The following is a 26,181-nucleotide window of genomic DNA, read 5'->3' as shown; positions in this document are numbered from 1 at the left end:
GGACGGTCCCTCACTCCCGCTTGGAGAGAAGGACCTCCCGCTGAATTGCCGCTGCAAATCACGATCGCAGCTTGTTTGTTTGTTTGTTTTTTCCGCTTGGGGCAGCAAAAATCCTGGAGCCAGCCCTGGGTGTAGCACAGGTCACCAGGGCCACCCAGCACCCAACGCTAAACCCAACAACCACAATCAGAGCAGAGCATTACAGCCCAGAGGAGACTAGACTATTACGTGCCAGAGGCAGAGCATAGGAGGGACCGAGGTGCACCAGAGCCCGAGGTCCCCCAATGGCAGGGAAGTGATTAAATGAGATACACCCAGATAATCCTGGCAAGTGACCCGCACCCACAGCCTGGGGAGACTTGGTCTCTTGATACAGGCCGCAGTCTTTTCCCAGGGCCTCACACCGGCAATCTGGACATGCCAGCGATGACCCCTTCCGCAGGCATGCACTGCTGGCCTACACACCTTGGGATAGGTTCCCTCCTGGTGTGAGCTGTGGTGGGGGTGGGGGGGGGCTCCATGCCTGCGGTCCTCAAGGCTTATGAGGAAGTCCAAGCTCTTCCCACGCACAACAGCTCCGCTGCCCCTCCAGAGCCCTAAAGCCCTCTCTGCTCAGGTCAGCATCCAGAGGAACGAAGCCTGTAAAAGATGCTTTGGGAGCTTCCATTCCTCAAACCACATTCACAGCTGGCGTAACTCCGCTGGAGTCAGTGGAGAGGGGCTGGCTTGTGCCGGGGGTGAATTTTGGGCCGGAGATCAAGGGCGACCCAGCTCTGTGCTTCCAGCCATACAGCTGAAGTCCAAACGCCACTGCAACCCTACAGTGTAGAATCAAAGCCAGTGGTTAAACATCGAGGGTCAAATCCCTCCCATACATCCTCTGTGCTGTGTGCTGGGGACCGCGGTCCCAGGCAGGGAAGGATTTCAGTTCCACCAGATCCAGGAGCAGCAGCAGTAGCTCCTACCACTCCAGTATCCCCTCTCCAGGGAAGGAAGTGGTCCAGGGATCTGCATAGGATGGATGCATCTACTCATCCCACCCTCCCAAATCTCCTGTAATCTGGAGCACATGGAGCCCCCTCCTCGTCCCCACCAGAGAACACATCTCCATGGTTGCAGACTCACGGGTAGGGTCGCTGGCTCCTTTGCACTCTATTTAAAAAGACACCTAGTCATCCCTGGCCCTGTCTTGGTCTGTTTGTTCTTCCTCTTAAGCAACACCCTAAAAGTGTTTTACTTCTTTTCATAACAGAAAGGCAGCTGCCCTGCACTGGCAGGTGTTTTCATACCAACCCAGACTAGCTTTATCTTTATCCACTTGTTTTTCTCCCTCTGAATCCCCCCGGTAATTGTGCAATGCTGGCCAGGTAATCACAAGTGTGTTTATTTTTTTGCACGTGAAATCCTGCCAGTCATCAGCCCCGCTGTCAAAGCAACGCTACTGAGCTCACCGCTCACACGGCGCCTTCAGCCGCTCTTATCGCTTGTTTATCTCCGAGCGGCGGATTTACACTCGAGATGTCTGGTCACTACCTCGGTCCGGCTGGGGGTGGATTAAGGCAGCTTCAGCCAGAACATTCGATGCTCTCCCCTGAGTCTGTGAGGAGCAAACATGTTTTTTCATCTTTGCCCCTCGCATTCTCCCAGGGAGTCAGGCTCCTTGTGGTTTGATCAGTTCCGATGTTAAGGGTGACCCAACTTTGGGTCCAAGTCAGTCGGTTTCCAAATTAGCACTCAGCAGCAGGAGGCGTGTTGTGGTCAGGTGGATAAACAGAGCTGGGAGTAGGGTGACCAGACAGCAAGTGTGAAAAATCTTGGGTTCTGCCTCTGACTGAAGTCACCGTTTTGCAAGTCGTTTAACCTCTCTGTCTTATGAGGCACTAGGAACAAGTATCCATCGTCTCTTTTGTACAGCTCCTGAGAACCGCTGGGGAGAGGTGCCGCTCCTGACAGCACAAGCGATAGCCCCTTCAGCTATCCTGCTCCAGTGAAATTTTCCAGGCCACAAACCCCATGCCCCCGGGGGGCCCACAGAATTTCAAGGCAATCTGAACAGCCACTTAGAACCGTCAAGCTGACGAAAGCTGGATCTGCCCACTGCACATTCTTTATGAAATGCGAAGTCCAAAGCTTAGAATCCAAAGGTTTTGGTTCTCGGAAGCACATTTGTGTTGATGATTGATCGGAGCTGGCTGGATGACTGTTTGGCTGATGTATCTTTTATTTTTATTCTCATGCCAGATTATTTACACATATATCTCAGATGCAGCCCCTGCCTCCAGTTCCTCTCTACTTCATTGCATGGCAGTGAGGGGACGGGAAGGGGCTGCACCGGGGTTGAGGGAGCTGCAAGAGCAGGGCGTACTGCCCTGCACAGCATGCTCTGTCCTTCCCTACAGCCCTGAGCTTCTGGATGGTCCCTTGGCCGCTGGCCATGTTGGAGAGGTGGGCTAGGAAAACGAGGGGTGGTCATTGTCACGTGCCGCTCTACCTGCTCCTAGAGGATGCATCTTCACTAGGAGAAAAGGCGTGTTCTTCACCTGAGTGAGCTACCACGTGGTAACTAACGTGGGGTAAAATCCCAGTAAAGACGAGGCAGTTTTGGTTTGAGCACAAGCTGGCTGGTCCAGGTAAAGACCATGGCAGAGCAATGCCCCGCTTCCAGCCCGCACTGTGCTAGCAGAGAGAGGAAGGGGGCACGGCCAAAACACATGTAGAAGGAACATTTAAGGGACAGCTTTTTTTTTAATTAAAAAGGAATACAAGAGGCATTACAGGAACTGCTCATAGGAAGCAAGAAACGTAGGAAGTAGAGTCACCTTCTCCTCCTAAATCCTAATGCAAGCAATAGAGGTACCTACCTGTCTTGCCTTTATAACAAGGCTGCTCAGTAAGTTTCCCTGCTCAAAACACTGTGCAAACATAACTCTGAGGGGAGGGATAGCTCAGTGGTTTGCACATTGGCCTGCTAAATCCAGCATTGTGAGTTCAATCCTTGAGGGGGCTACTTAGGGATCTTGGGCAAAATCAGTACTTGGTCCTGCTAGTGAAGGCAGGGGGCTGGACTCAACTCAATGACCCTTCAAAGTCCCTTCCAGTTCTAGGAGATAGGATATCTCCATATATTATTATAACTACTCCTCAACCTGCAGAATCATTCTCCCCCTTTCTCAGGTGGGGAAACTGAGGCACAGGCAAAGTGACTGACCCAAAGTTGCTCAGAGAGTTAGTGTCAGGACTAGAACTCAGCCCTTCTTGGCTGCTAAATTCACTTTTCTAGCCCCTGCTGCCTCAGTCTGGAGTGCATTTGTGGGGCCCTCGTGAGAATTACTTTTAGTGCCTATTGCAAACCCTAGTCAATGCTGAGTTTTTCTGCCTGTAAATCCACCTTGATCTCTAGAACGTGGATCACAATGCCTGCCCCAGAGTGGTGTGCCTTCATTGACCAATGCCTACAAAGTACTTTGAGAGCCTCATATGGAAGGTGCTCTAACAGCATCCAGTATCACGGTGAGATTACTTAGATGCTTCATTGCTTGGGGCAGCATTAGTCATCCTCTCAGTTGCTGCTGTTGCTGTGTCCGAAGACCGCAGGTGCACAGCAAACAAGGTGGAGCAATAGTATCTATCATGCACACTCTGCACCCATTGGTTCATGAGCTGTATCAATATGTGCATATTAAACCAGCTGATTTAACAGGGGAGTAAGGTGCTGGAGAAAATCACCTGTTTTTCCACTGAAATAAGTAATAAAAGTCACATGTTCACATGACAGGAAGGGAAACCACGCCTGAATTCTCAACAATTTCAGAGAAATCAGAAGTTTCTCCTGTGAATTGGGAAGTCAGGTGAAACCACTAGGGGGCGCCCCGAAGACTGTACTTTAAATTGAGACCTAGACATGCTCTGCCCTTCATTCAGGTGCTTTCTCAGCCAGCACCACTGATGCCTCTTGCTCCTGGATTATAAAAGAACTGAAAGAAAGGAAAGACTGTTTGTAGGATATTCACATTGCTGTTACTAGTTCTAGGTGGGAAGCAGGCAGATCAGTTGCAGCGTTAGGGGTCCTGGGCAGCTCAGTTTAATATCTAGGGACCCTTTGGAGACTTTGAAAGCTATTTGCAAGCAATAGCCTTCTTGGCGCAGAGATGGCCAGCGGAGGTCTGCAGCTGCTGGGATTCGTGCTTGCTTTCATAGGCTGGATTGGCACCATCATCAGCGCAGCCCTGCCCCAGTGGAAAATGTCCTCTTATGCTGGGGACAACATTGTGACAGCTCAAGCGATCTACGAGGGCCTGTGGATGTCGTGTGTCATGCAGAGCACGGGGCAGATGCAGTGCAAGGTGTATGATTCCCTGCTCAAACTGGAGGGTAAGTAGCTCCAGGTTGTGAACTGCGCTGTTCTTATGCCAGTTGGTTCTGCGTTTTCACCCTGGCCAGGGGAAGCATTGCCAGGAGACACAAACGCTTCTTGTATTTTGTTTTCATCGCGGTAGATTAGATTGAGCTGGTGCCACTGAAGGGGCAGATAGATCTTTCCCTACACAATGGGTCTGATTCTCTTCTCACATGATAGTAACTATAGAGTTGTTTCAGTCAGATTCACTGTGTTACTCCAGGTAAGGCCTTGTCTACATGGGAAAGGGTTTTTTTTTCAGTAGAACTAGTTTTTTTCGGCATAAGCTGCCTTCAGTCTACGCATGTACGTTCTTTTTTCAATTTACCTGGTGTCTTATTCTGCTTTTACTCATCTATTTTGGAAGACGGGGAAGGGAAGGGAAAATCTGCCACCGTGATTCGCTGCCTTTTCCTATTGGATTTTAATTTTTCATAGTTTGGGTTAGTTGCCAGAAGACCAATCTGTAAAAGAAACAAATATTTGTTTTCATAAGTAGCTCCTATGAATCTGTAAAGCGTGCGGGATTGCTGATTCCTTCCTCTTATGAGTAACCCCACTTTTGGTTTGGTTCTGAGGGGCAAAACAGCCCATTTTCTGCAGATTCTACAGGACACCTTGGGTGCTACTGTGACTGTGAGCAGCTCCTTTGGAGTCGAAGCAGTCGCATAGCTCAGGGGAGGGGGCTGGTAGAACTGGGCCTGTGTCCCAGACGTTGACAAAGGAGTCAGAAACTGGAGGTGGAAAAGCAATAATTAATGAATGAGGTCTGTGAGCTCAGTGAGTGAAACATGCCAAGAACAGGGAGATCAGCGCTTTGGGAAACAACTGCTTCAGGGGAAAGTACAGAAAAATCCAGCAAGACGGAATTAGTGATGAGCCAAGGTGGGGGAGGAAGGAATTTGAAGCTCTAGAGGAATCTGCCCAAGTTTTTCTGCTGTTTATCCTATTCTTTAGACAGGGAGTTTCCTATTTATAGCAAGCTAGGAAAAGGAGGTTTAAAAACTCCCTACATCAATTGAATACTCTCAGTTCTCTAAGCAGCTAAGATAACGTGCTAGGAGACACACTAAATCCCTCAGAGCTGTACATCGGGAGCAGCCCCATTACTCTGGATTTACACCCGCGTGGCTGGAAATCAGAATCGGACTCTAAAGTTCTTCTAACCCTGAACAGAACATTCTGTGTCAGTTCCAAATTTCTCTAAGTAAACAGCCTGAGTTGATGTGATGACAGAGAGGGGTGTGATCCCCTGGGAATGTTCAAATGAAAACAGTTTCTTAATCCTTTCAGATGCAAGTCACATCCTTGTGTCTGTCCTTACCCCTCCATTGGGGCCTGAGCCAGCAGGGTGCTGGCCCTTCCAGGGAAGCGCTGAGCACCCTTGACTCTCAATGAAGTCTCATCTACGCTGGAGTTTCATCAGTTTCACTACCCCGGAGTGCTATAGCTAGATCGCTCTACATTTTAAGTGTAGACCACAGCTCTCTTGATGAAATACAGGCTGATCCAGGGTCCATCTTTTCAGGAAAAACTCCCGCTGACTAAAGGCTTGTCTGTGCTACAGGGGCTACAGACCCATAGCTACGGCCCCAAAGCTGTGCCACTGAAACCCCACAGCACAGATGCAGCCTACACTAGTGGAAAGGGTTTTTCCATCAGTATAGGAACACTAGCTCCCCAAACAAGGCCAGCTCCGTCAATGGGAACATTCCTCGGGTGACATAGCTGCGTCTACACTGGGAGTTAGTTGGCTGACCTGTGTCGGTCGGGGTGTGGTTTTTCACACCCCTGACTGACATAGCTACATTGCCCTAACTTTTTAAGTGTAGACAAACCTGCGGACACTGTAGCAATGGAAAGGGTTTTTCTTTCACGGTAGGAGCTCTGCCTTCATGAGTGGCTGTAGCTAGGAGGATGGAAGGGCTTAGGTCTGCATAGCTGTGGCCCTCAGGGGGGTGGATTTTTCATACCCCTGAGTGGTGGTAGTTGGGTCGAGCTAAATTTGTAGCATAAACAAGATCTTACACTGAGTTCTACCTCCCTAAGGCCTGAGGGCGCGAGCGAGATTTGTCTGGAAAAGAGGGTGAAATGCCACAACCCCACCCCTTTGATTAGCTGGAGCTGAGTGGAACTGTTTATATAATCAGCTGACAAATGGCCTTGTGTTGTTTTGCTAACAGGTGATACTTTCCAACCTTTCCCCCTTTATGCAAAATGCTTCCAGCCTAAACTTCTCACTGGGGAGGGGGAAACTGCAGTAATTTGAGCACTTCTGTCTGTTCCCACAATTCAACCTCTGCTACAGAAACTAAAACTTAACCAAGTCATTAGTCAGGTGGGATTCTTATTGTTTGTGCAGAAAACATTCTTTTAGGACCAGATCCTGCTCCCATTGAAGTCAATAGAAAACCTCCAGTTGCGACCAAGATCAAAAACAGTGAGGTGTCCTTGTGGCACCGTAGAAACTAACAAATTTATTCGGGCATAAGCTTTCGTGGGCTAAAACTCACTTCATTGGGAGCATGGAGTGAAAGAAAGTAGGCAGGTGTAACTACACAGCACATGAAAAGATGGGAGTTGCCTTACCAAGTGGGGGATCAGTGCTAATGAGGTCAATTCAATCATGGTGGACGTGATTCCCAACAGTTGACAAAGAAGGCTCCCATTGACTTCAGTGGCTTTGGATCCAGCCCTGTCGTGCTCCTTATATTCTTTTCCAGCTGTGATTAACCCAGTGAAACACCATAACAACAACGCCGGCTTGTCCTCTCCGTCAGGAGCCCGCATGCAGGTTTCCACGGAGACTCCATAAAGGGATCATTAGAAGTGTTAGTGCAGGTTCATTGGAATCAGTCAGTCACCACCTCGCTCCCTGGGCGCTGCCATTGGACATTCAGGCTTGCAATGACCCACCCTAATTACTAGTATCCACCTTCAGTTGTGCATTCAGCTTTCCCCTGCCCTGAGACCTCACCCCCCCCACCTCACCCCATAGTGTGCATATTAGACAATCGTTTACTGCTGTGCATTGTGGGTATACGTGCTGTCACTCTGATGTGCAAAGTGGGTGCAATACTAGTGGGTGTGGGGCAGTGGAAAATGGGGGCGCGGCTACATACCAACCTTGGGCCCGTGTCACCCAAATCCGTTTTCAAATCAGTGTTTGTTTTGTGCATAGCTGAGGCCTCCACCCCTTTCTATTTAGCTCCCTGGGGACAGGGGGGGCTAGTGGGGTTTGGGGATTGTACAGACTCCTGGAAAGCTTAGATTTCCCTGAAGGAACTAGCCTGGATTTAACCCATCGCTTTTGCAGGAGGGTTTAATTTAGAGTACAGGCATCGCCTGACTCCTTACAAGCTGAGTAACGACCACAGGATCTGGCCCCACTTATTTGTAACTAGCTGACGATTACTGCTCTGCAAGCAATGGTTCTTCTGTGACAGTGGGGGGCGCTGTGCTGGGGCCCAGGGCTGAGCCCTCAGTGTCGTTCGATCACACGCTAAACGCCTAACGGACGGCCCTACAGGCCATACTGCGGGGACACTCCTCTTGACCCCCAGAGTCCTTTACATCACTGGGATTTTCTCCTGAATGAGGACAGCGGGATCGAGCCATAAGGTCCTTTTACCTGCTTGGTGCATGCTGGACTCTTTGTAAGCGCGTTCTTTGCTGGAAAAGGGAGAGCGCACTTTCTACCCTTCCCCACGCCCAGGCCTGCCTGTGGCTAAAGAGAAGGGATGGGGGGAGGGATAGCTCAGTGGTTTGAGCACTGGCCTGCTAAACCCGGGGTTGTGAGTTCAATCCTTGAGGGGGCCACTTAGGGATCTGGGGCAAAATCAATACTTGGTCCTGCTAGTGAAGGCAGGGGGCTGGACTTGATGACCTTTCAGGGTCCCTTCCAGTTCTAGGAGATAGGATATCTCCATTCACTTTAATGTAAGCTTGGCAATGAACATCGCTGAGCAGCCCCCGAGCTGTTCCAACCCGTAGCCCCCGTGGGTCACCGTGCCCAGTTCCCAGTGAGATGGGAAGTGCTCGTCTGCTGCAAAGATGGCACAATAGAATTCAAGGGCCGGAGCCGCCTCTCGCCTGTGGCAGTTTTATTCTCAAGTAGCCCCGTTGCCTTCGACGGAGGCACCTGGGTCAGAGCTGGGAGAACCAGCCCAGAGCGTCAATGAAGTGGGACACCTGGCACCATCATCTGCCAGTTCTCAGCCCCACCTACGCACTCTCTCGCTCCTCCTCCCGTGTCTTGTCGGGACTGTTCCCATCCAAGCCCTTCATCACCCTGCGGGGCGTTGCCGCTGGGAAAGGCGCCGCACTTCAGGCAAGTGGAGACTCGGCTGCTGCTTAATGGCCAAAGCCGTGTGGATTCCCCGCCCCATCCCAGAAAACAAACAAGCACTAAGATGCTTTCCGGGCCCAGCAGCGTTAGTCCTGTGCAAACTCCTCTCTTCCTGCATCCCCAGCATCCTCGCTGAGGCTGTTCCCTGGTGGGGCGGAAGGGGGGGGACAAGTTTTCACTGTCAGGTCATAAGTGCTGCACCATGATGCTTGACTGGGGGAGCTGCTGGACTGAGCCTAGAACTAGTAGCAGAAGCAGATTCCAATCCTAGCTCTGCCCCTAGTGTGCTGGATGGAGTTAGACAAGTCACCCACCTCTCTGTTATCTTTAGCTCTGGAATAAGCAGGCGCAGCTCAATGGGATTTGTGCTTTCCTGTGGTTCGGGCTTAATTTGCCCCGGTGTGTCTCATTTCCCCCGTCTGTAAAATGGGGATAGCGTGGTTGCTGTGGGGACTGGTTAACGTTTGCACATAGCGTTGAGAAGATGAAGAGCCAGACGGAATACCACTGAGACCGCCCGTGGGAGGCGCGGCTGCCGCAGAGTGGATTGAAATCTCTGTCACAAGGCATTGGCTTGACAGCAGAACCTGGCCTCGGAGCCGTCTCCTACGTGGCTGTAGAGGTCATGTGCTCAGTGTTCTTCAGCCTGCAGCGGGGAACAGTTACCATGTTTTATGGAGGAAATGTCTCTCTTGAATCACCACCAAGCCAGGCGAGTGTTTGGCCTCAGAAAAGGGGCGGCGTGGATGGACTGGTTCAGGAGGGAGGCTTTCTCTGATGCTGTCACTGAGCGATTACAGCGGGGAGTCCTACCTTCTCCCCTGCCTCAGGGCAGGCACAGTATAAAGCAGCGCATGCTGATCATTGTCCTTACCTCTGTCTGTATTGAACGCACCTGGTGGAATTGCCAGCCTTCACCTTTCAGCCGCTAACTAGCCCCCATGATCTCCGCACCCTTTTCTAGAGTGCTTTAAATAGCACAATGTCAAATTTAGGAATGGACTTTTCAGGGGTTGGAGGGGCGGCTGGCTCCATGGCTGGGTAAGAGGCTTGCGTAGCCTTTTGCTTCTGGCTCACTCGCTCAGTTTTGGCCCAGGTCAGTGTGAGCAGACGTCGCTCACAGGTCGGACATCTCTTCACCAGGCGATCTTTGTGGTTGCTAGCGGACAGGTGTCTGCATCGCATCACTTCTCGGCCTTTTGGCTGAGAGAAAGTGTAGTCACAACAAAACCCACCATCATTAATCATTCCTTTTCAGTCAGGGGAGTCCAAAATGATATGTGCCCTGGATATTTAAGTACCTCATCATTACTAGAGGTGGTATTCTTCTGATTGGAGTTGTCAGGTTATGAACCCACATCCGGTGGGGCACCCAGGGTAAGGCTCCCACTTCTGCCACCAAAAGTTTGTATGACCTGAGACAGAGAATTTCATTGGCCTGAGTTGCCAGTCTGGGTCCTTTATCAAAGACCCTTTTGATTGGAGTTCAGCACCCATCCCTTTTACCTGGGTGAATCATTCTTAGTGTTAGATATTTATTCAGCATAAGATAAAAGCCCTCTTTTTTTTTAACCTGCTTGCCTCTGCGGAGCCTCCCTTTAGACTGATCTTGTCACAAAGAGAGGCTTTTGTCTAATCTTAAAGCTGGGGGGTTGTTTTTCCTAAGCATCCCTTGAAAGGCAATAATAAAAGAAAGGGAGAAGGTTCATTGTCACCAGCTCTGGTACAACAGCACCACAGCCTCGCTGAATGAATCATTCTTGAAGGTTTGGCATTGGTGGATAGCTCTGGCTTCTGTCGAACTCCAGTGGGAAGTGAACACTCCTGCCTGAGCTGTTTGGAATAGCTTGAGCAACACATTTCCCACACTTCATGGGCTGTTTGTGACTCATGGGTAGTTCCTGTTCTCATAGGAACAGTGAGGAGCGTAGCACTTGTCAGTTTCACCTGTACTCTGCCATCCCTTGGCTGCATAAGCCTTGTATGGCCTGGTAGCAGGGAAATGTCCAGTCATTGTCAGAAAAATATTCAAGCTAAAAATATGCAGACACCTCAGCTGATGAACAACCCATCAAGGATTGGATTTGCTCGTGTGGAGAACCAGCACAATATAAATGTGTGTGCGCACAGACAGCGCCTCTAAAGGAAATATGCTTTAAAGGTGCAGGGTTTAGAAAAATAGCGCCAGTAACTTTCCTAACATAGCTTTTATTTAACATGCGGCATAAACAAAATCCAGGCTGAAATGTGAAGGTATAAAAGAAATCCCAGACTTACTCTGGCAAAAGCTTTCTGCCGTCACATAACTTCATATGATTATTTCTATGCCAGCCACTGATAGCCATGGAAAAATCTTATCTAGGACTTCGATGAAATTGTGCACCATATAGTTCATATGTCCAAATCTACGACCATAGACCAGATCAAATTTCCTGAAGCAGAGTGTTAGCATATTTTGTAAAGGATGTTGCTTTTCACATGTTAAATTCAGCGAGCGCTCCTCTAACATTTGCACAAAGTTACAATATTTTTAAGGTAACCCTTTCCAGCAGGAGTCTCAAGACCCAGTCCTACACTTACTTACTATCACCCATCACTAGGAAATGTTCACAGAGCTGCTTCGTTATTACTAAACGGCAACAAGAGCCCTTCGCTTCTGCGTAAACAATGGATAATAGGGACCAAATACTGGTGTCATCTGATGGCTGTGGTTGGTGTCAGTCCAGTTCTTGGTGGACAGCTGGGTAAGGTCAATGTTTTCAAACAAGGCTGCTGGTGGTTCAGCTCCTAAACCCTTAGTTGAGCTCTTAAATAAAAGTGGCCTGTTTTTCACAGGTTTCTGAGCAGTTTAGGGTGACCAGATGTCCCGATTTTATAGGGACAGTCTCAATATTTGGGGCTTTTTTTTATATGGGGTCCTATTACCCCACATCCTCTGTCCCGATTTTTCACAATTGCTATCTGGTTATCCTAGAGCAGCTGCACCTCCATTGACTTCAGTGGAACTGTTGGCGTGAGCAAGGGATGGAGAAACATTCCCTTATTTCTCTAGTAAACAGAACATTTGTCCTAAAAGACCAGTCATCATGGACTGTCACTGGCCTCTGTTCTCTAACCTCTCAAGTGTGTGCAGATTTAGATAATCCTGTATTGAGCCATCACCTTGGTTACACGGTAGCTACACACCCGTGTGGTAATTAACCACTGTCAATGTACTCTGCAAAAGGGAGGAAGGCACAGTCACAGAGAGTGACAGGTAGAGAGACAGAACCAGAAGCGTTGTGCTAAGGAGGGGGTTGAATGGCGGGTAGGTGCCATCACAATCAGACCACGTCTCTTTCAGCTGTTACTGCTGCCCCGGTTATTCCTTCCAACTGAGCACCAGTGTTTGAATTCTATCCCCACACACAGGTGATTGTACTTTTCTTTTTTTAACTGAAATCTCATTTTGTTGTTTTCTGCCCATGCTTCTAACCTCGCCAAGTCCCTCAGTGTTGTTTATCCATCATCATTGGCAGTAGCAACTCCTTCTAGTTTAATATCATCTGGAAGTTTCATTGGTAATACTACTGCCCCTTCCAGCTCGGGAAGATGTTAAATAAGGCTAGATCTAACACTGATCCATCTGGTACCCAGCCAGTTAACTCCCCCCAACATCAGCTAATGCTGTATATTGTTGTCCTTTGCAATATCGGATTTTTTTTTCAAGGTTTGGGGAGATTCAACTTAACTACAAATAAATGCAATCTATATGAATAGGCTGTGCTACCAAACGGGCCCACGTGAGTAGATACTTTACGGATGCAGAGATGCTAGATAATTGCAAAGGTTCGCCACAAGGAAGATGGTCCATGTGGACTCAATTTTGAACCTCAGCTAAGATTAGCAGATTTTGCAGAGAAGGAGATGGGGAACAAATGGTTTAACCATTTCAAGTCAGTGGAGCACAATGAAACAAACGGAGGGTGGACCTGAGAAATTCTCCATGGAAAGAATGGCTTGAAGGTCTTTCTTTGTGGTTAAGATTCTGCCCGTTGGGCGGGGGCATTGAAATAGAGGGGAAACCCTTTCCTGGGCACATGGTTGAACTCCATGAAATAACCTCAGGACACTTTGGCAGGAGGGATCTGAGGGGAGGAGAACAGACCCCGACAGTATGGATATTCACAAGCAAACACAAACAAATGAACACAAAACCTCAACCCACCTCCATGCTCGCTTGCTCTCTCTCTCACCTACACGCCCTTCATTAAAACAGAGCTAAAATTGTAATGCTGTTCAGAACAAAATAACAATAAAGCTAAGAAATAGCAAGTTTTTAGTTCAAAAATCCTAAATGCTGAAAAGTCAAACACATTAAAGGTTCCAACGTTAACCTTAACTCTGACCCTTACCAGCAGCTTTTCCTATGGATCTCTGGCAGATTCCTGGGCAAGTGTCAAATAGAAAACTCTTTGGGAATATGAATGAGTCCGTTCAGCCAAACAATCCTGAACCTAGTCCCAGCCGCCACCTCTTTTACTAAGTGCCTCTCTCCTCTTTTTCTGCCAAGCAATGGGGGCTGTGTGGTCCCGAGGAATGAACTAGGCATCAGGCGCCCCTGACAGCTAACCCCACATTCGGTTACTGATTTCTTGTGTGGCTTTGGAAAATCTTGTGATTTCTCTGTTTCCCCATCTATGAAATTTGGATGGTGATCCTTGTTTACCTCCCGAGGGTAATCAGCTAAGGTTTGCAGAAGTAAACGCTATGTCTGTGGTTAGTACTAAAATTACCTTCAGTGTCTTCTAAAATCATTTTAATTCCTCTGTCAAATACCTCCCCCTGTAACTTATTTCCTATATTTATTACCCCGTATGTCAAGTAACTGAGCTTTTATTCCTATTGCCCAATATTTAGATTACGTCCCACAGTTCTGAACCTCTTGCAAAACTCTTTCATCGCTTTCAAAACCTCTCTCCCTTTAGGGTCATCTCTTTCACAATCCGAATGAGCCTAAATTATGTACAATAGACTTGACATATGGTATGTGACATATGGTCACAGTGCATCTGACAAACAACCTTTCCTCACGTACAAAGCAAATCACAGTTTATGCGCTCAGCTATTGGCCATCGCAAAGCTGCTGACACGTTACAAAATTTAGCATGAAACACATGTAGGTCTTGGATACTATCGCAGAATGAGTGCCCTAATGCAAGCTGATTTTTGTGTCAGTCTTTTCTAAGCTATATTCCATGGACAAATATTCGTTTAAAAAATGATTCAACATAACTTGACAAATACAAAAAAGTGACCAAGAGAAACAGGGTTACAAAATAGTCTTTTGGTTTGAAATCACCCATGCTTGATCACTGAGCCTGATGATGAGTTTCTCTGCTTGTTTAATAGCATAATAATAGACATTTAAAGCCTGATTCTGATTTCACGTACACCTGTGACATTCCATTGATGTCATTGGAGCCACCCTGGCTTGACACTGCTGTAAGTGAGAGCAGACTCGCATCCTTAGCTTGCAAGCCATGACCAATGGTGACACAAAGGAAACTCAGTGAAAAACACCTGTGTTGCTTTGATGGGCATTTTCCCTTTTAAGGAAAGTCAGGGAAACACAAGCCAGCTAAGCCCCACCACTCTGAAAGTGAAAATCCCCTAAGAGGCCGGAGATTTTTTTTCTTGGGCAGGGTGTGTCGGTTCCCACTGATCTGGATCTGTTTGTTTTTTCACTGCACGGCACAACCTACTCCTACACCATTAAGAAGTTGAACGTAGAGACTGGTCCTGACTTGCCTTAAAAAATTGGTGCCTTTCTGTCCTCATGCAACAATAATGAGCCCTGGTTGCTGATGGGCTATCCAGGGCCAACTCTCCCTGGCTTTTAAGGAAGGAATCTTCCAAAGACTCTAGAAAAAGACAAAGGGAAGACCCAGGATGTCTGGGAAAGGGATCGGTGTAATGATGATTAAAGAGCAGCTGGAATCCAAAAATAAACAGTGTCAAAATAGCACCTCCTTCCTCAACAGATCTGCCCCTGGTGTGTCTTTAACTGCTCCAGGTGCAGACTAAGGGCTTTCTGAGGGGAAACTCCATCAGCCAGATTTGGACACGTGCCCCGTAGGGGCTATGATGGGCTAGGAAAGAATCCTCTTGCTGCAGGAACAGCATGAAGCTATGGAGAATTTGGATATTACAGTGAAGAGCATGGTTTAAGAATCTACATAGATTAGATGTGGGTTCGCTGCCAGTCTGGCCAATGCCATAGTTGGAGCCAGGGACCTAGAGCTAAGAACATGTGTCCCTAAGCTGAGATGAAGAACCAGGCTCTACAGCTGGTGTGTAGCCAACTCATAACCTCTGTAGATCTGGCACAGGGGGAGCATGTCACATACTGACCAGTGGGTTATATAAATGGCTCTATTCTGGTCCTCTCTCACAAGTGTCAGCATAGCAGGTGGCTTTTATTCAGCTTCTAAGCATTAGATCTCATTATGCCTTGAGCCATCCACTCTCCAAAATCGCTTTTCCATGTAAGTACTTGTAGACCATGATCAAGTCACCTCTTATCCTTCTCTTGGATAAACCAAATAGATTGAGCTTCATACATCTCTACAGTCAGGCAGGTTTTCCAGATCTCAAACCCTTTTTCTAGCTCTTTTCTGGACACTTTTCAATTTTTCAGCATCCTTTTCTGAGTGTAGACACCAGAACTGGACACAGTATTTCATTAATGGTCCCACAAATGCTGAATACAGAAGTAATATCTCCTCACTGCTCCTCCTTGATATTCCCCTGCTTATGCATCAAAGCATCTTATTTGGCCTCTTAGCTACAGAATCACACCGGGAGCCCATGTTCATTTAGTTACCTACCCTTATGTTCTACTCTGTGTCATGGTAGCATTCCCCATCTTGTGTGACCTATATTCTTTGTTCTTATACTTTGCACTTGGCTGTATTAAAATGTATATTGTTCAGATGAGCCCACATTACCATGTGATACAGATAGGTCGGTACAACTGACCTGTCCCTGTCATTATTTACCATTCCACCAATTTTTATGTCATCTTTATATTTAACAGAAATGACTTTATATTTTTATAGTCATTTTTCTTACTACAGCTACTCTGATCCCATGGTTGTGAGTGCAGATGAAAACCTAGATGATTAGATGAGATAGCCCCACACTTTAGATGCTGGAATGTATAACACCTGGTGCCTTTGCATTTTGATTCCTGCAATATTTGCATTATTACACAAATACAGGACAACAATGCAGCAGAGCAGCTGTTGCCTACCCAGAAAGTATAAATGATGTTTCAACAATAGTATTTTCTTGATTTCTGGCGAGAAGAGACATTGTGTTATAAATAGAGCTCGTTGGAAAACAGAGTTTCCATCCTGCGAAAAATTGTGAGATCTTAATTCTTTTCATTCTGAACTGGCATGAAAAGTGAAAATTTCAAATTTTTTCATAAAGTAAAATTCTGGGGCGGGAGGGGATAAATTGTTTGGGATTTTTTCATTTAGAAACATTCAGTGTTGACCCTTTTTAAAAATACAAAATAAAGTAAATTCCTAAGTGAAATATCAAAACCTTTCATTCCAAAAATGTCAAGATGGAGCATTGCAACATTTTCAATTTTTTTCCTAACAAAATGTTGAAATCAACAGTGTCGTGAAAAAAAATGGTTTTGCCGAAATAGCATTTTCCAATGAAAAACTGTTTTGATAAAACTGATTTTTTTCACAAAATGTTCAGATCAGCTCTAATTAAAAGGGCATTTGGCATCATTGGAGCCTAAGAAGAGCTACAGTCAGTCCTGGATTAACATGCACAAGGGAACTTCTAGCGTGCGCCAACAGCATCTACATGGGCCAGTTAGTGCGCAGCACATTGGTCCCCATTAGAATTCAGATCCCCGGCCCTCTGTGTGCGTGGCCGCACCATATAGACAAGCTCTGAGACACCTAAATTAGAGGTCTGATTTTCAAAAGGGCTGAACACTAAAGCGTTCCCACTGATTGCAGTGGATCTATTTCCAGGCTTAAAGTTAAGTATGTGCTTAAAGGGTTTGCCAGATTGGAGCCTAAAACCGAACTTCTGTCCTTTGATAACTAGCAAATTTATTCTTTTTTAATTGGAATTAAAATGGTTAGGGAACAAAAGTTGTTGAAGACCAAATCTGCAAGGAACTGAGCTCTCTGGACTGTCATTGTGTGTCCACTACTTTATATGATCGAGTTGATTCATGACAGTTCTTCATAAGTACATGACATAAGGCCAGAAAGGCCAGAAATTTGTGCCTAACACAGGCCATAGAACTTCACCCTTACCTCTATATTAAGTCCAATAACTTGTGTTTCACCTTGTGCCTTGAGTTCTTTTCAACACACTGATAACCTCATGGTAACTCTAACCCAACACAACGCTTTGTTTGTCCTTGTAGGCAGTCTGCAGGCTACCCGGGCACTGATGGTGGCTGGCATACTCCTGGGACTCATTGCCATATTTGTTGCTGTGACTGGCATGAAATGCATGAAATGCATGGAGGATGATGAGGTGAAGAAGATGAGGATGGCTGTCTTTGGGGGCGTGATCTTCCTTATTGCAGGTTGGTAACATTTCAAAGACCAAACACGCCTCTAGGTGCCCATTTCTGGATAGGATTTATTTTGCAATTGGGTATTTTGGGCGAGAGGAGAGTATAAAATGCATTTACCTGTTAGTTGTGCTAGAACATCTGGAAATAATTGTTGCCTTCACTTATTAATCCTTTGGAAACTGCAGACACACATTGCATGTCGTAAGGCCAGTCATTCATTTGGTTGGTCTTTTCCAAAATTTCCGGTGTTCAAAGGATTACACTGAGTAGCTGGGCTGGCCCCGTTCTCTAGTGTCCTGGCATGCTGTGTCATGGGATGGAAAGTCCCAAGAGTGCTGAGATGCCAGGTTTTTGCCACCAAAGGGACCAGATTGCAGCTGTCCCCGTCCAAGGGTGCTGAATTAACCAGAGTGGGTCCATGGCACTGCCCGTCACCCAGATCTCCCTCCGTCCTGCCTGTGGCTTCGAGTTGTGGGTGCTCAGCATCTCTCAGGATTGCAGTTCCTCAATGTACTAATCTTTGCTGTGACCATGTTGCCTCTTTGGAGGCTTCCCTATTGACTAACCAGCCATTTAATTGTCTGAATTTCACTGGCAGGTTTTGCTGTCTTGGTGGCCACATCCTGGTATGGACACCGAGTGGCTCGGGACTTCTACAACCCTTTCACCCCCGTCAACACCAGGTAACGGCCAGTCTTGCATAATGACACTGTACCATCAGGCAAACGAGCGTTGCAGTGCAGGGCCTGACCCATCTCAGTCAATGGGAATTTTGCCATTGATTTCAGCGGGAGCAAGAGTGGGCTATGATGATTATTGGTGCCCTGACAGGGTTTGCTTGAAGGAGTTTCCTAGCCCTTGTGGCACTTGGGTGATTGTCCTATGACTCGTGTTAGACGGGTTAAATCTGACTAATGCCACCGGAGCCGCGTGGCTGGATCCTGACGCCCACGGAGAGCCTGTCGCAAGAGCTGCATGTTGGCATCAGCCGTAATTTCTGTGACTCTCATAAAAGGTCGTGGGGCCCAGCTGCTCACTGCCTTGCACTGAGACACCTGTGCAAAGTGAGGGTGAAATGCTGCCCAACTGGGATGGTAGCGCTGTTCCCTCACTCTGCACGGCTATCCATGCCAACACACGGGTCAATGGCGAACCAAGCTCTTGGTCTCTCACTCCAACCAGCCTTCTCCTGAGTAAGCCTCCTCCATGAATGTTTATGTATTTCGCTCCGTCCAGGCTCAGTGTGGTGACGTGCAGCTTTATAAGTTGTTTGAAACCCTGGTTTCTCATCTCTTGCTGTACCACAAACCCCTTTTGCATGCCAGGACCCTCCTCTCACCTAGCTGGGATCTAGCCACAATCCATTTAGCAGCACGGGAAGGCCAGGCATGAGCCCAGTATATGAACAAATAGTGAAATAGCATTACATAATTTTAAGCAATTTTTTTTGTAAAATAAGGAGTATTGATTTCACTTTTCTCACACTTTTTAATTTAAATTTGTTCATTTTAAATTTAAATCAACTTTTAACGGCGATGAAAATGGTGTGTCCCTTGATATTATGCTAAAATTATGGGGTTTTACAATTTTTGCCATGAAAGAAATATATTCAGTGTGGCTTTTACGCGGGGCGCTTCGGCTGTAGATCTCCGAGCGCTTTACGAAGTAGAGCCAGTATCATTACCCCATTTTACAGATGGGGAAACTGAGGCAAAGAACAGTGACATGCCCAGGGTTGCACAGGAGGTGAGGGGCAGAACCAGCAGTAGCATCTCAGCTTCTAGCACAGAAGGCTATAAACGTCAGAACAATGAATCTCGAGAACGACTCTTTCAGTATTCCAACAATGCCATCCAGAAGCCTTTGATGTGCATTTCTGTGATGCTCATAACCTCGCAGCTGCCAATTATTTCTAACGCGCGTCCATAGGTTCTGCAAATTGATGTTTTAAGCTACTTTGCTGTACACCGTTTTTTCTGGGCAGCGAGGAGGTGATCTGGTTTTTTCTAATGTGTTTTCCTGTGCCAAACAAATGTCCAAAACTGAGCGATGAACCGGAAGAGGCAAGCCTGGTGATCTGTAGTTAACAGTGAAACGTAACTCATTCACAGTCTTTTGTGACAAATTGCACTTTGAAATCGTACAACGGGGTCAATTTTATGTCTATATTTTCACCACAAAACCCCGTCTCCACGCCAGCAATTTTAATTTTTTAACTCTATTTTGATCTGGTTAGCTTTTGAAAAAAGAGTCGGACAAAGATTTTGCCATTGTGCCAAATACACCACTGGGGTAAAATAGTGCCCTGTTAGTGGGATTGCAAGGGTAAAAGCGAAGGAAGACTTTAAGTCAGTGTCATTACACGGTCTTCTTTACTTTAATCTTTTGGTTAAGACTTGCAGAATTGGACAGTATGCCATTCCTGTGAGTTAACTGTGACAAGTTATTATTATTATTTGTATAATTGTAGTACGTGGACGCCCTAGTCATGGGCCAGGACTCTACTGTGCTAGGTGCAGTACAAACACAATGAATGCTTGTAATTCAGAGGAAGTAGTGCCTAGTGGTTAGATCACAGGTCAGTGACATAAGCGTCTGGCATTCTATTCCTAGCTCCATCACTGTGTTTGCTGTGTGACCTGGAGAAAGGCTTTGATCCTCTCTCTGTGCCCCAGTTTGTCCATCTGTAAAATGGGAGAAATAACCCAATGTAGCTGTGAAGCTTAAAAAATGAATGTTTGGGAAACATTTTGAGATCCTCTGATGAAAGGCACTAACGAAGAGCAATATACTTATTACTCCACACATGAGACCAACGATAAGCCATTCTATAAACATATTGCTTTTATATTGCGGGGGGCGGGGTCACTAACCCCTCCCATACCAATGGCATCTTTGTTTCCAGAGGAGTTGGTAAGAGCTGGTTGGAAAATTTTCAACAACAAAAAAATCCATGAAAAAGAGAAACAAAATGTGTCATTATTCCCCTCCCCACCCCCTGCAGCCGCCATTTTCCAACCAGCTTTAGAATTAATGTAACTCAAAGGGGAGAAATCAGAGAGAGGCTAAATAAACAACACACCCTGGCCCCTAACAAAGTAAATCAAATATTGCGCAGAGATAAATTACGGGATGATTTGGGGTGATATAAAGTTTTATTATCACCTGTTTGGAAGACCTTCATAACTCATCTCTCGCTAAAGAAATTGCTACATTATAATGGTCCAAGCATGAGTATTTCCATGATAAGCAGAACTGTTTTGAGCCATTACTATGAAACACTCTTGTACTATGTCCGTAAGATATGGTTATGGCTCCTTACTTATGGCTCCTAGGTTTGGTTGTTGACTTGCACCTGCTGTGATCTTTCATTTATTTGATTCTACTTAAACTCCATCTTAGCACATGCCATTATATAACCCCTGCCTGCTCTATAGTACTTTAAATAGAACACAGACTCATGAATATTTCTACCTGAATTGCCATTGGGTAGCAAAAGGGCATCCCTAGAATATCGAGGGTGGATGACAGTTTGAGCCCTGATGTATGAAATCGCTGCAGTATGACTTTCACAGACGTTCTAGTCATGGGGGGAAACCCATAAACCCAGTAGGGACCTAAGGACTCAAAATTAGTTCACAGAGCTGCCAACTTTCATGGTTTCAAGTGTCCTGATAGTTGGTGTTTTTCTTAAAGCCCAAGCTCCTGGAGGCATGTGATTAGGTGAGAATCTTCACTTTCACTTTCTTTATAAAAAGAGTAAGTTTCTAGCCCTTGTGGGAGCAAAGAAAGGCTTGAACCTGTGACTCAGGTGTAACCTACAGGCTCAGAAACCGGAAGGCAAGGAAAAGGAGCTCAACATGTTTTCTATTTCTAAATTGCATGATTTTTTAAGCCAATCTCGTGATTTTGGGGGGGCTGACTCCATATTTTTAGGACTGCCAATGTTGCTCTACTGAACAAGGATTGTGCTGCGTGTTGGTTGGCTCTCTGGCCAGAGTTTGTTGGGGGTCTTTTTGCCTCTGATCCTAGGATTTTTTGATATTTATTACTATTTATTATTTCTCCTCAGATTTGAATTTGGACAGGCCCTCTTCATTGGCTGGGCAGCTGCTTCTCTCACCATTTTGGGAGGCGCCTTCCTCTGCTGCTCCTGTCCACGAAGAGAAACTTCCTACCCACCCACCCGTGCCTACCCAAAGAGTGCCCCCTCAGCAGGAAAGGATTATGTATAATCAAGATGGAGGAGGAGCCACCTGTGTCGGAGACGAAGCTCATTAAAGAGAGGATGCGGAGATCAGATCGGAGCGGAGTTCAGACCTTCCGCATACTGCCTTCCTTTTATTACAGCAAACGTGTCTATTTTTATAATCCTCTTCATTACTGGACATGAATCCTCCTTTTCTTCATTACTGGACATGAATCCTCCTTTCTCTCCCATCCCAAAGAGGAACACTAGCCTTGTTCATAGATATTCTCATTGGAAAGGTGCAGCCTTCAAGCTTGTGTTAATCTTCATCCTGCAGCTCATTGGGAGAAAAAGGGAAAGTGATACTTTTTTCAGACAAATATTTGTGCTTTATATAAAAAAAACAATTAGATAGTAACAATTCAGTCCCTTGATACCATTAAGCTGGAGTCCAGTGTGGTGTATATATTTTTTTCTAGACAAAGTGATAGAAGTAGTGTTAGAAGAAATATCCCGACCTAGGGGAAAGACCTGACCCACAGTACCTGTTCTAAGAGGGTCTAATAAGGTCTTATGGTTTTGCTATGGCTTCCTATTTTATCCCTCTTTCTTGTATGTACAGATCAGCACACCAAAGATTGTAGAATCACAAAATTTAGCAAACCCCAAAGGTGTACTGCAGATTTTTCCTGATGTTATTTACCCTAAATCTGACTTTGCTCAGTTTGACCCCCCTTACTCTTACCCATTACTACTACACACAAACACACACAGATGTGTGCATGTGCGCACATGCATACACACACACACACACATGCCAGTGAACACCACCTTAAACAATTCCTCTACTCCTTGAAGTTTGCTCCTTTCAAATATTAGTTATCAGTTATTATATCCAATCCACCACCCACCTCCTTAGTCATCTCTGAGCTGAGTTGTACGTTCTTTTCTCAGAATCCATCTCCTTCACTTTTTTGTCATTTTCTTCTCTAAAGTTCCCTGTCCCCAAACTGTCAGTTCTGGGAGTGAGGTGGCAAGAACGATTCACTGTATTCCAGGTACGTTCTCTCCGGTGTTGCACAGAGGGATTAGCACCTCGTCAATCTATGACGTGATGCCTCTCCAGATGCAGCACACGATGGTACTGATTTGTGTTTCAGTGCCACCCTGCAAACGCCAATCCAAGCTGCTGTCCTCTATCGCCTGTAGGCTTCTTTCAGCATGGCTGCTTTCTGAGTAGTCTGCTTTCTGTTTCCTTCCATTTAATTGTCTGCCGACTATTCCCCAGCTGGATTCATTTGCAAATTTCTAGGTTGGTTAATTCATTTTTAAAGTCTTGCTCTTACTCCTAACCTCTCTGGATTGCTTTCTGTTACTTCTCTGGCCTCGCTGCTGTTTGCAACTCTCCCTGACTTAGCATCCCCCCGTCAGTGAATTAGCATGTGGTTTGCCTCTTCTTCCAAGTCATTCATAAATATGTCGAACCAAACTGAGCCCGGGGCCAGTCCCTGAGAGATTCCCCTGGGATAGCTCCCACAGACATACACCTTGCTCAGGACACTGCCATTTTTACCCTGGATTGTTTTCCTCTACACGGATCCAGCCCATATCCCAAGTCCCAAAGTTTTGAATCCAAGCTCACCAAAGAGAGCTCCAGAAGCCTGAAGTCCAGGCAGTCATTACAAGAAAGCACATCTGAGGAAAGCAACTCCTGGGAAAAGCTTCATTCACCTTCTCTGTAGCAGTTGGTGCTGGCCACTGTCCGAGACACGATACTGGACTAAGTGGCCCTGCTCTGATCCAGCCTGGGAATCCCCCAAAAGGGCCAAGGCAGTTCAGTCTGAAACACAAACTCAGTCTGAAAGGAAAGAAGCCGGTGGCTTCTATATACAGGCTAATCATTTGGCATATGTTCAGAGGCAGTCAAATTGCTTGACATCCTGGTGTGAATAGGGGCAGTCCCGGGGTTGAAATACATAAGAAGTATTGGTGGGATATTTGATCATTGTGACCCAGGGTTGACCTGACAGACACCTGTACTCCAAGGAACACTGCAATAATACAGCCCCTTGGTCAACTCCAGGTTTAAGTCAGTGCTGGGCCCAGTCCTGCAACCCACCCACACTTATAGTTTCCAGAGGGGTCGCGTGACTCCCTGAGAAGCCCCTAGTTTGACAAGTCAGCAGCCCAGGCTGGGTCTGTCAGCAGCAGAGCTCAGTTCTTGTGTATTCAGGTCTGACCCGGAGCAGGGGGAACAGACTTTTCCATGGCGAACTTGTATAAAGTGTTAAACAATGTTTTCAATAAATGGATTTTTTTTTTTTAAGAAAATGAAATTGCATCATTCATTTTTACCACCGAGCAATAACCATGGGGGGCAGAGTGGGGGCATGGAAGAGAGAGAGATGCAGAGATCAGGCCCATGGGATTCGGGCTGACTGAGTAAGGCCTGTTGGACTGCAATGTGTCACTGAGTGGCTGAGGCCTGTTGAATGAGGCAGGCAGATGGAGAGTGCAGGACGCTCTTACCACCGGTGTGGTCTCCGTGGGTATGTCTACACTGCATGCTAAGCCCGGGCTCTGACTCAGGTTTGAACCCAGCCCCCTTTCCATCCACACACAAATCAGCCTGACTCAAGTCAGGAAGCTCTTAGCCCCTGGGTCCTAGCACCCTGGGCAGGGGTGGGTCCGAGCCCAAGTCCTGCTGTGACTCGGGTCCAAACCCTGTCATTTTGCAGTGTGGGCGTGCGTCAAGCCGCAGAGCCAAGCCAGAGAGTATGTGGAGCGCAGTGTGGATGTGTTAGACAGCTGTGAGACCCGGGTCCAGCCGTTGTTAGCCCAGTGGGGACGCTCAAGCATGAGGTTGGAAACACCAAGTCCAGAAGCCCAGGTCCTAGAGGCCCTAGTTTACAATGCAGAGTAGACAGACCCTATAAAGGCCAGGTGCAATTGCAACAATGGCTGCTCTTGCCTTAATGCCCTGGGGGCACCGTGCGCCGCAGGAAGGGTTGGAGAAGAAGCAGTTCGATGCACACTGGCACACAGGGTGTAACCAGCAGGAATGGAGAAGGGAAGGGGCACAGCGCTCCTGCACAGTCAGTGCCAGGGCCTCTCCGATTAGAGCCATGCTCGGAGTATTTCCCAGTGTCTCGAGTTCGGGAGCTCCGTAGTTGGGCTCTGACACCTCCAGAGCCCTTGGACTCCACACCCCTTGCTGTGCTTTTACTGGGTTAATCTGCTTCTTCTATAAGAGCAGAGCTGGTGGACTTGGTCTCCGGTGTTACGATCTCTAGCGCGGGAAAGTCCATCCGTGGCCGAGGCTGCAGTGACGGGAAATGGCCGCAGGCGTCTCTCCTCCTGGGACTCATCAGGCGCCAAGTTCCCTTGGAGCCCCAGCTTTCCTCCTGCTCTGTCAGACGCCCCCACAGAGACAGCAACGTTAACCCTTTCTGCTCCTGCTCAGGGCCAGAGCAGGCGCCCTGGCTGCGTCACCGGCCCTAATGAATCTGTCCCGATGCTTTTCTAGCCATAATAAACTATGGAAACTAAGAGGCTGCAGGAGAATCTGAGCTTATTTAATTTGCATCGTGGGTTTTTTCCTCCCCTTTACTTTTTTCAGGGCTATATAATGGGAGGCAAACTCTGGGCTCAGTGTTTTGTTCCCTGCTGTCAGTAGAGAAGCTGTCTCCTGGGCGCCCTTTCTTCTCACTGACTATTCACTTAGTGCAGGAAACAAAGGGAATAAAGCTAATTAGGGCCGTGTAACGCAGGCAAAGCAAACCAGACAGGCATGCTGTTGGCTGAACTGGCTTGAGCTGCCTGGAGCAGACTGTTTCCTTGGCACAGTTCGGGGTCCGGGGTTATCCTCATTTCAGCCTGTCAATTAGTCAAGGCTTTCATTGAGATTAATTTTTTCCCATGTTCTCTCCCCCTTCAAGGACTTTTCAAGCGCTGCTGAAGTTTCCTGTGAGGACAAGAGCCTCTCCAAGTTCTTGGCAAAACGGCAAACAAATCTCCCATCTGCACACCGGGCTGAACTTGCTGAGGCTTGCACAAAGGGCCAGGCAGGGCTGTGCCCTTCCAGCAAGATGTCGGCTTGTGTTGCAAGAGTGGAGAGGAGGGAATTCAGCCATGACCTCTATGCCTGCTAGGACTTCACATGCTCAGACTGTTCTGCCCATCCTGCAGCTCTAGGCCCAGCTAGGAGAGGTTGTAAAGTTTCGTGTGATGTTTGCTGCTCAGCCTGATACCTACCTGGAGTGAAGTAGGATCTCCTTCCTCGGGACCACATTATGATCCCACAGCTGTGTAAATTGGGAGTATCTCCGTGGAAACCAGTGGAGTTACACTGTAGTGGCAGAGGTGGGCGTGAGATCCCTGTGAAATCAGGACATCTTTTCCTTTCTCATGATCCAAGCTGGGGCATATCTCCCTTTCCTCCTCGCCTTCTATGCAAAAGGAAACCTCCACCCCTTGCTCCCATAATTCCCTCCACCAACACACAACAAGGGTCACATCTGGACATATTTTCCATGTGTCTTTCCCCACCCCCCACTTTCAGTTACACGGCAACGGGATTTGGGCTGGGGTGGAATGACGAGGGAAGGTTTTGCATTGGATCTCAGCCCACTGGGTATGTGCCACCT

The 26,181-nt window shown here is 47.1% G+C and overlaps 1 protein-coding gene across 1 annotated transcript; it reads left to right on the top strand.

Annotated features, from left to right (window-relative positions):
- Positions 1-4,148: 4,148 nt before the first annotated feature.
- CLDN1 (claudin 1) lies at positions 4,149-23,866 on the top strand. Its single transcript, XM_034782296.1, has 4 exons — positions 4,149-4,371; positions 17,191-17,355; positions 17,945-18,029; positions 21,419-23,866. The coding sequence occupies exons 1-4, from the start codon at positions 4,149-4,151 to the stop codon at positions 21,579-21,581; spliced, it is 636 nt and encodes a 211-aa protein (XP_034638187.1). The 3' UTR covers positions 21,582-23,866.
- The last annotated feature ends 2,315 nt before the right edge of the window (positions 23,867-26,181 follow it).

This window comes from Trachemys scripta, chromosome 9, assembly GCF_013100865.1.
Source record: "Trachemys scripta elegans isolate TJP31775 chromosome 9, CAS_Tse_1.0, whole genome shotgun sequence".
NCBI classification, from domain to species: Eukaryota; Metazoa; Chordata; order Testudines; family Emydidae; genus Trachemys; species Trachemys scripta.
This window is presented reverse-complemented; position numbering and strand designations above follow the sequence as displayed.

Excerpts from the sequence above, each read along its gene's own strand:
- CLDN1 (XM_034782296.1), top strand. The coding sequence starts at position 4,149 with ATGGCCAGCGGAGGTCTGCAGCTGCTGGGATTCGTGCTTGCTTTCATA. Across the intron at positions 4,372-17,190 it reads TTCCCTGCTCAAACTGGAGG|GCAGTCTGCAGGCTACCCGG; the intron begins GTAAGTAGCTCC and ends TTGTCCTTGTAG. Across the intron at positions 18,030-21,418 it reads TTCACCCCCGTCAACACCAG|ATTTGAATTTGGACAGGCCC; the intron begins GTAACGGCCAGT and ends ATTTCTCCTCAG.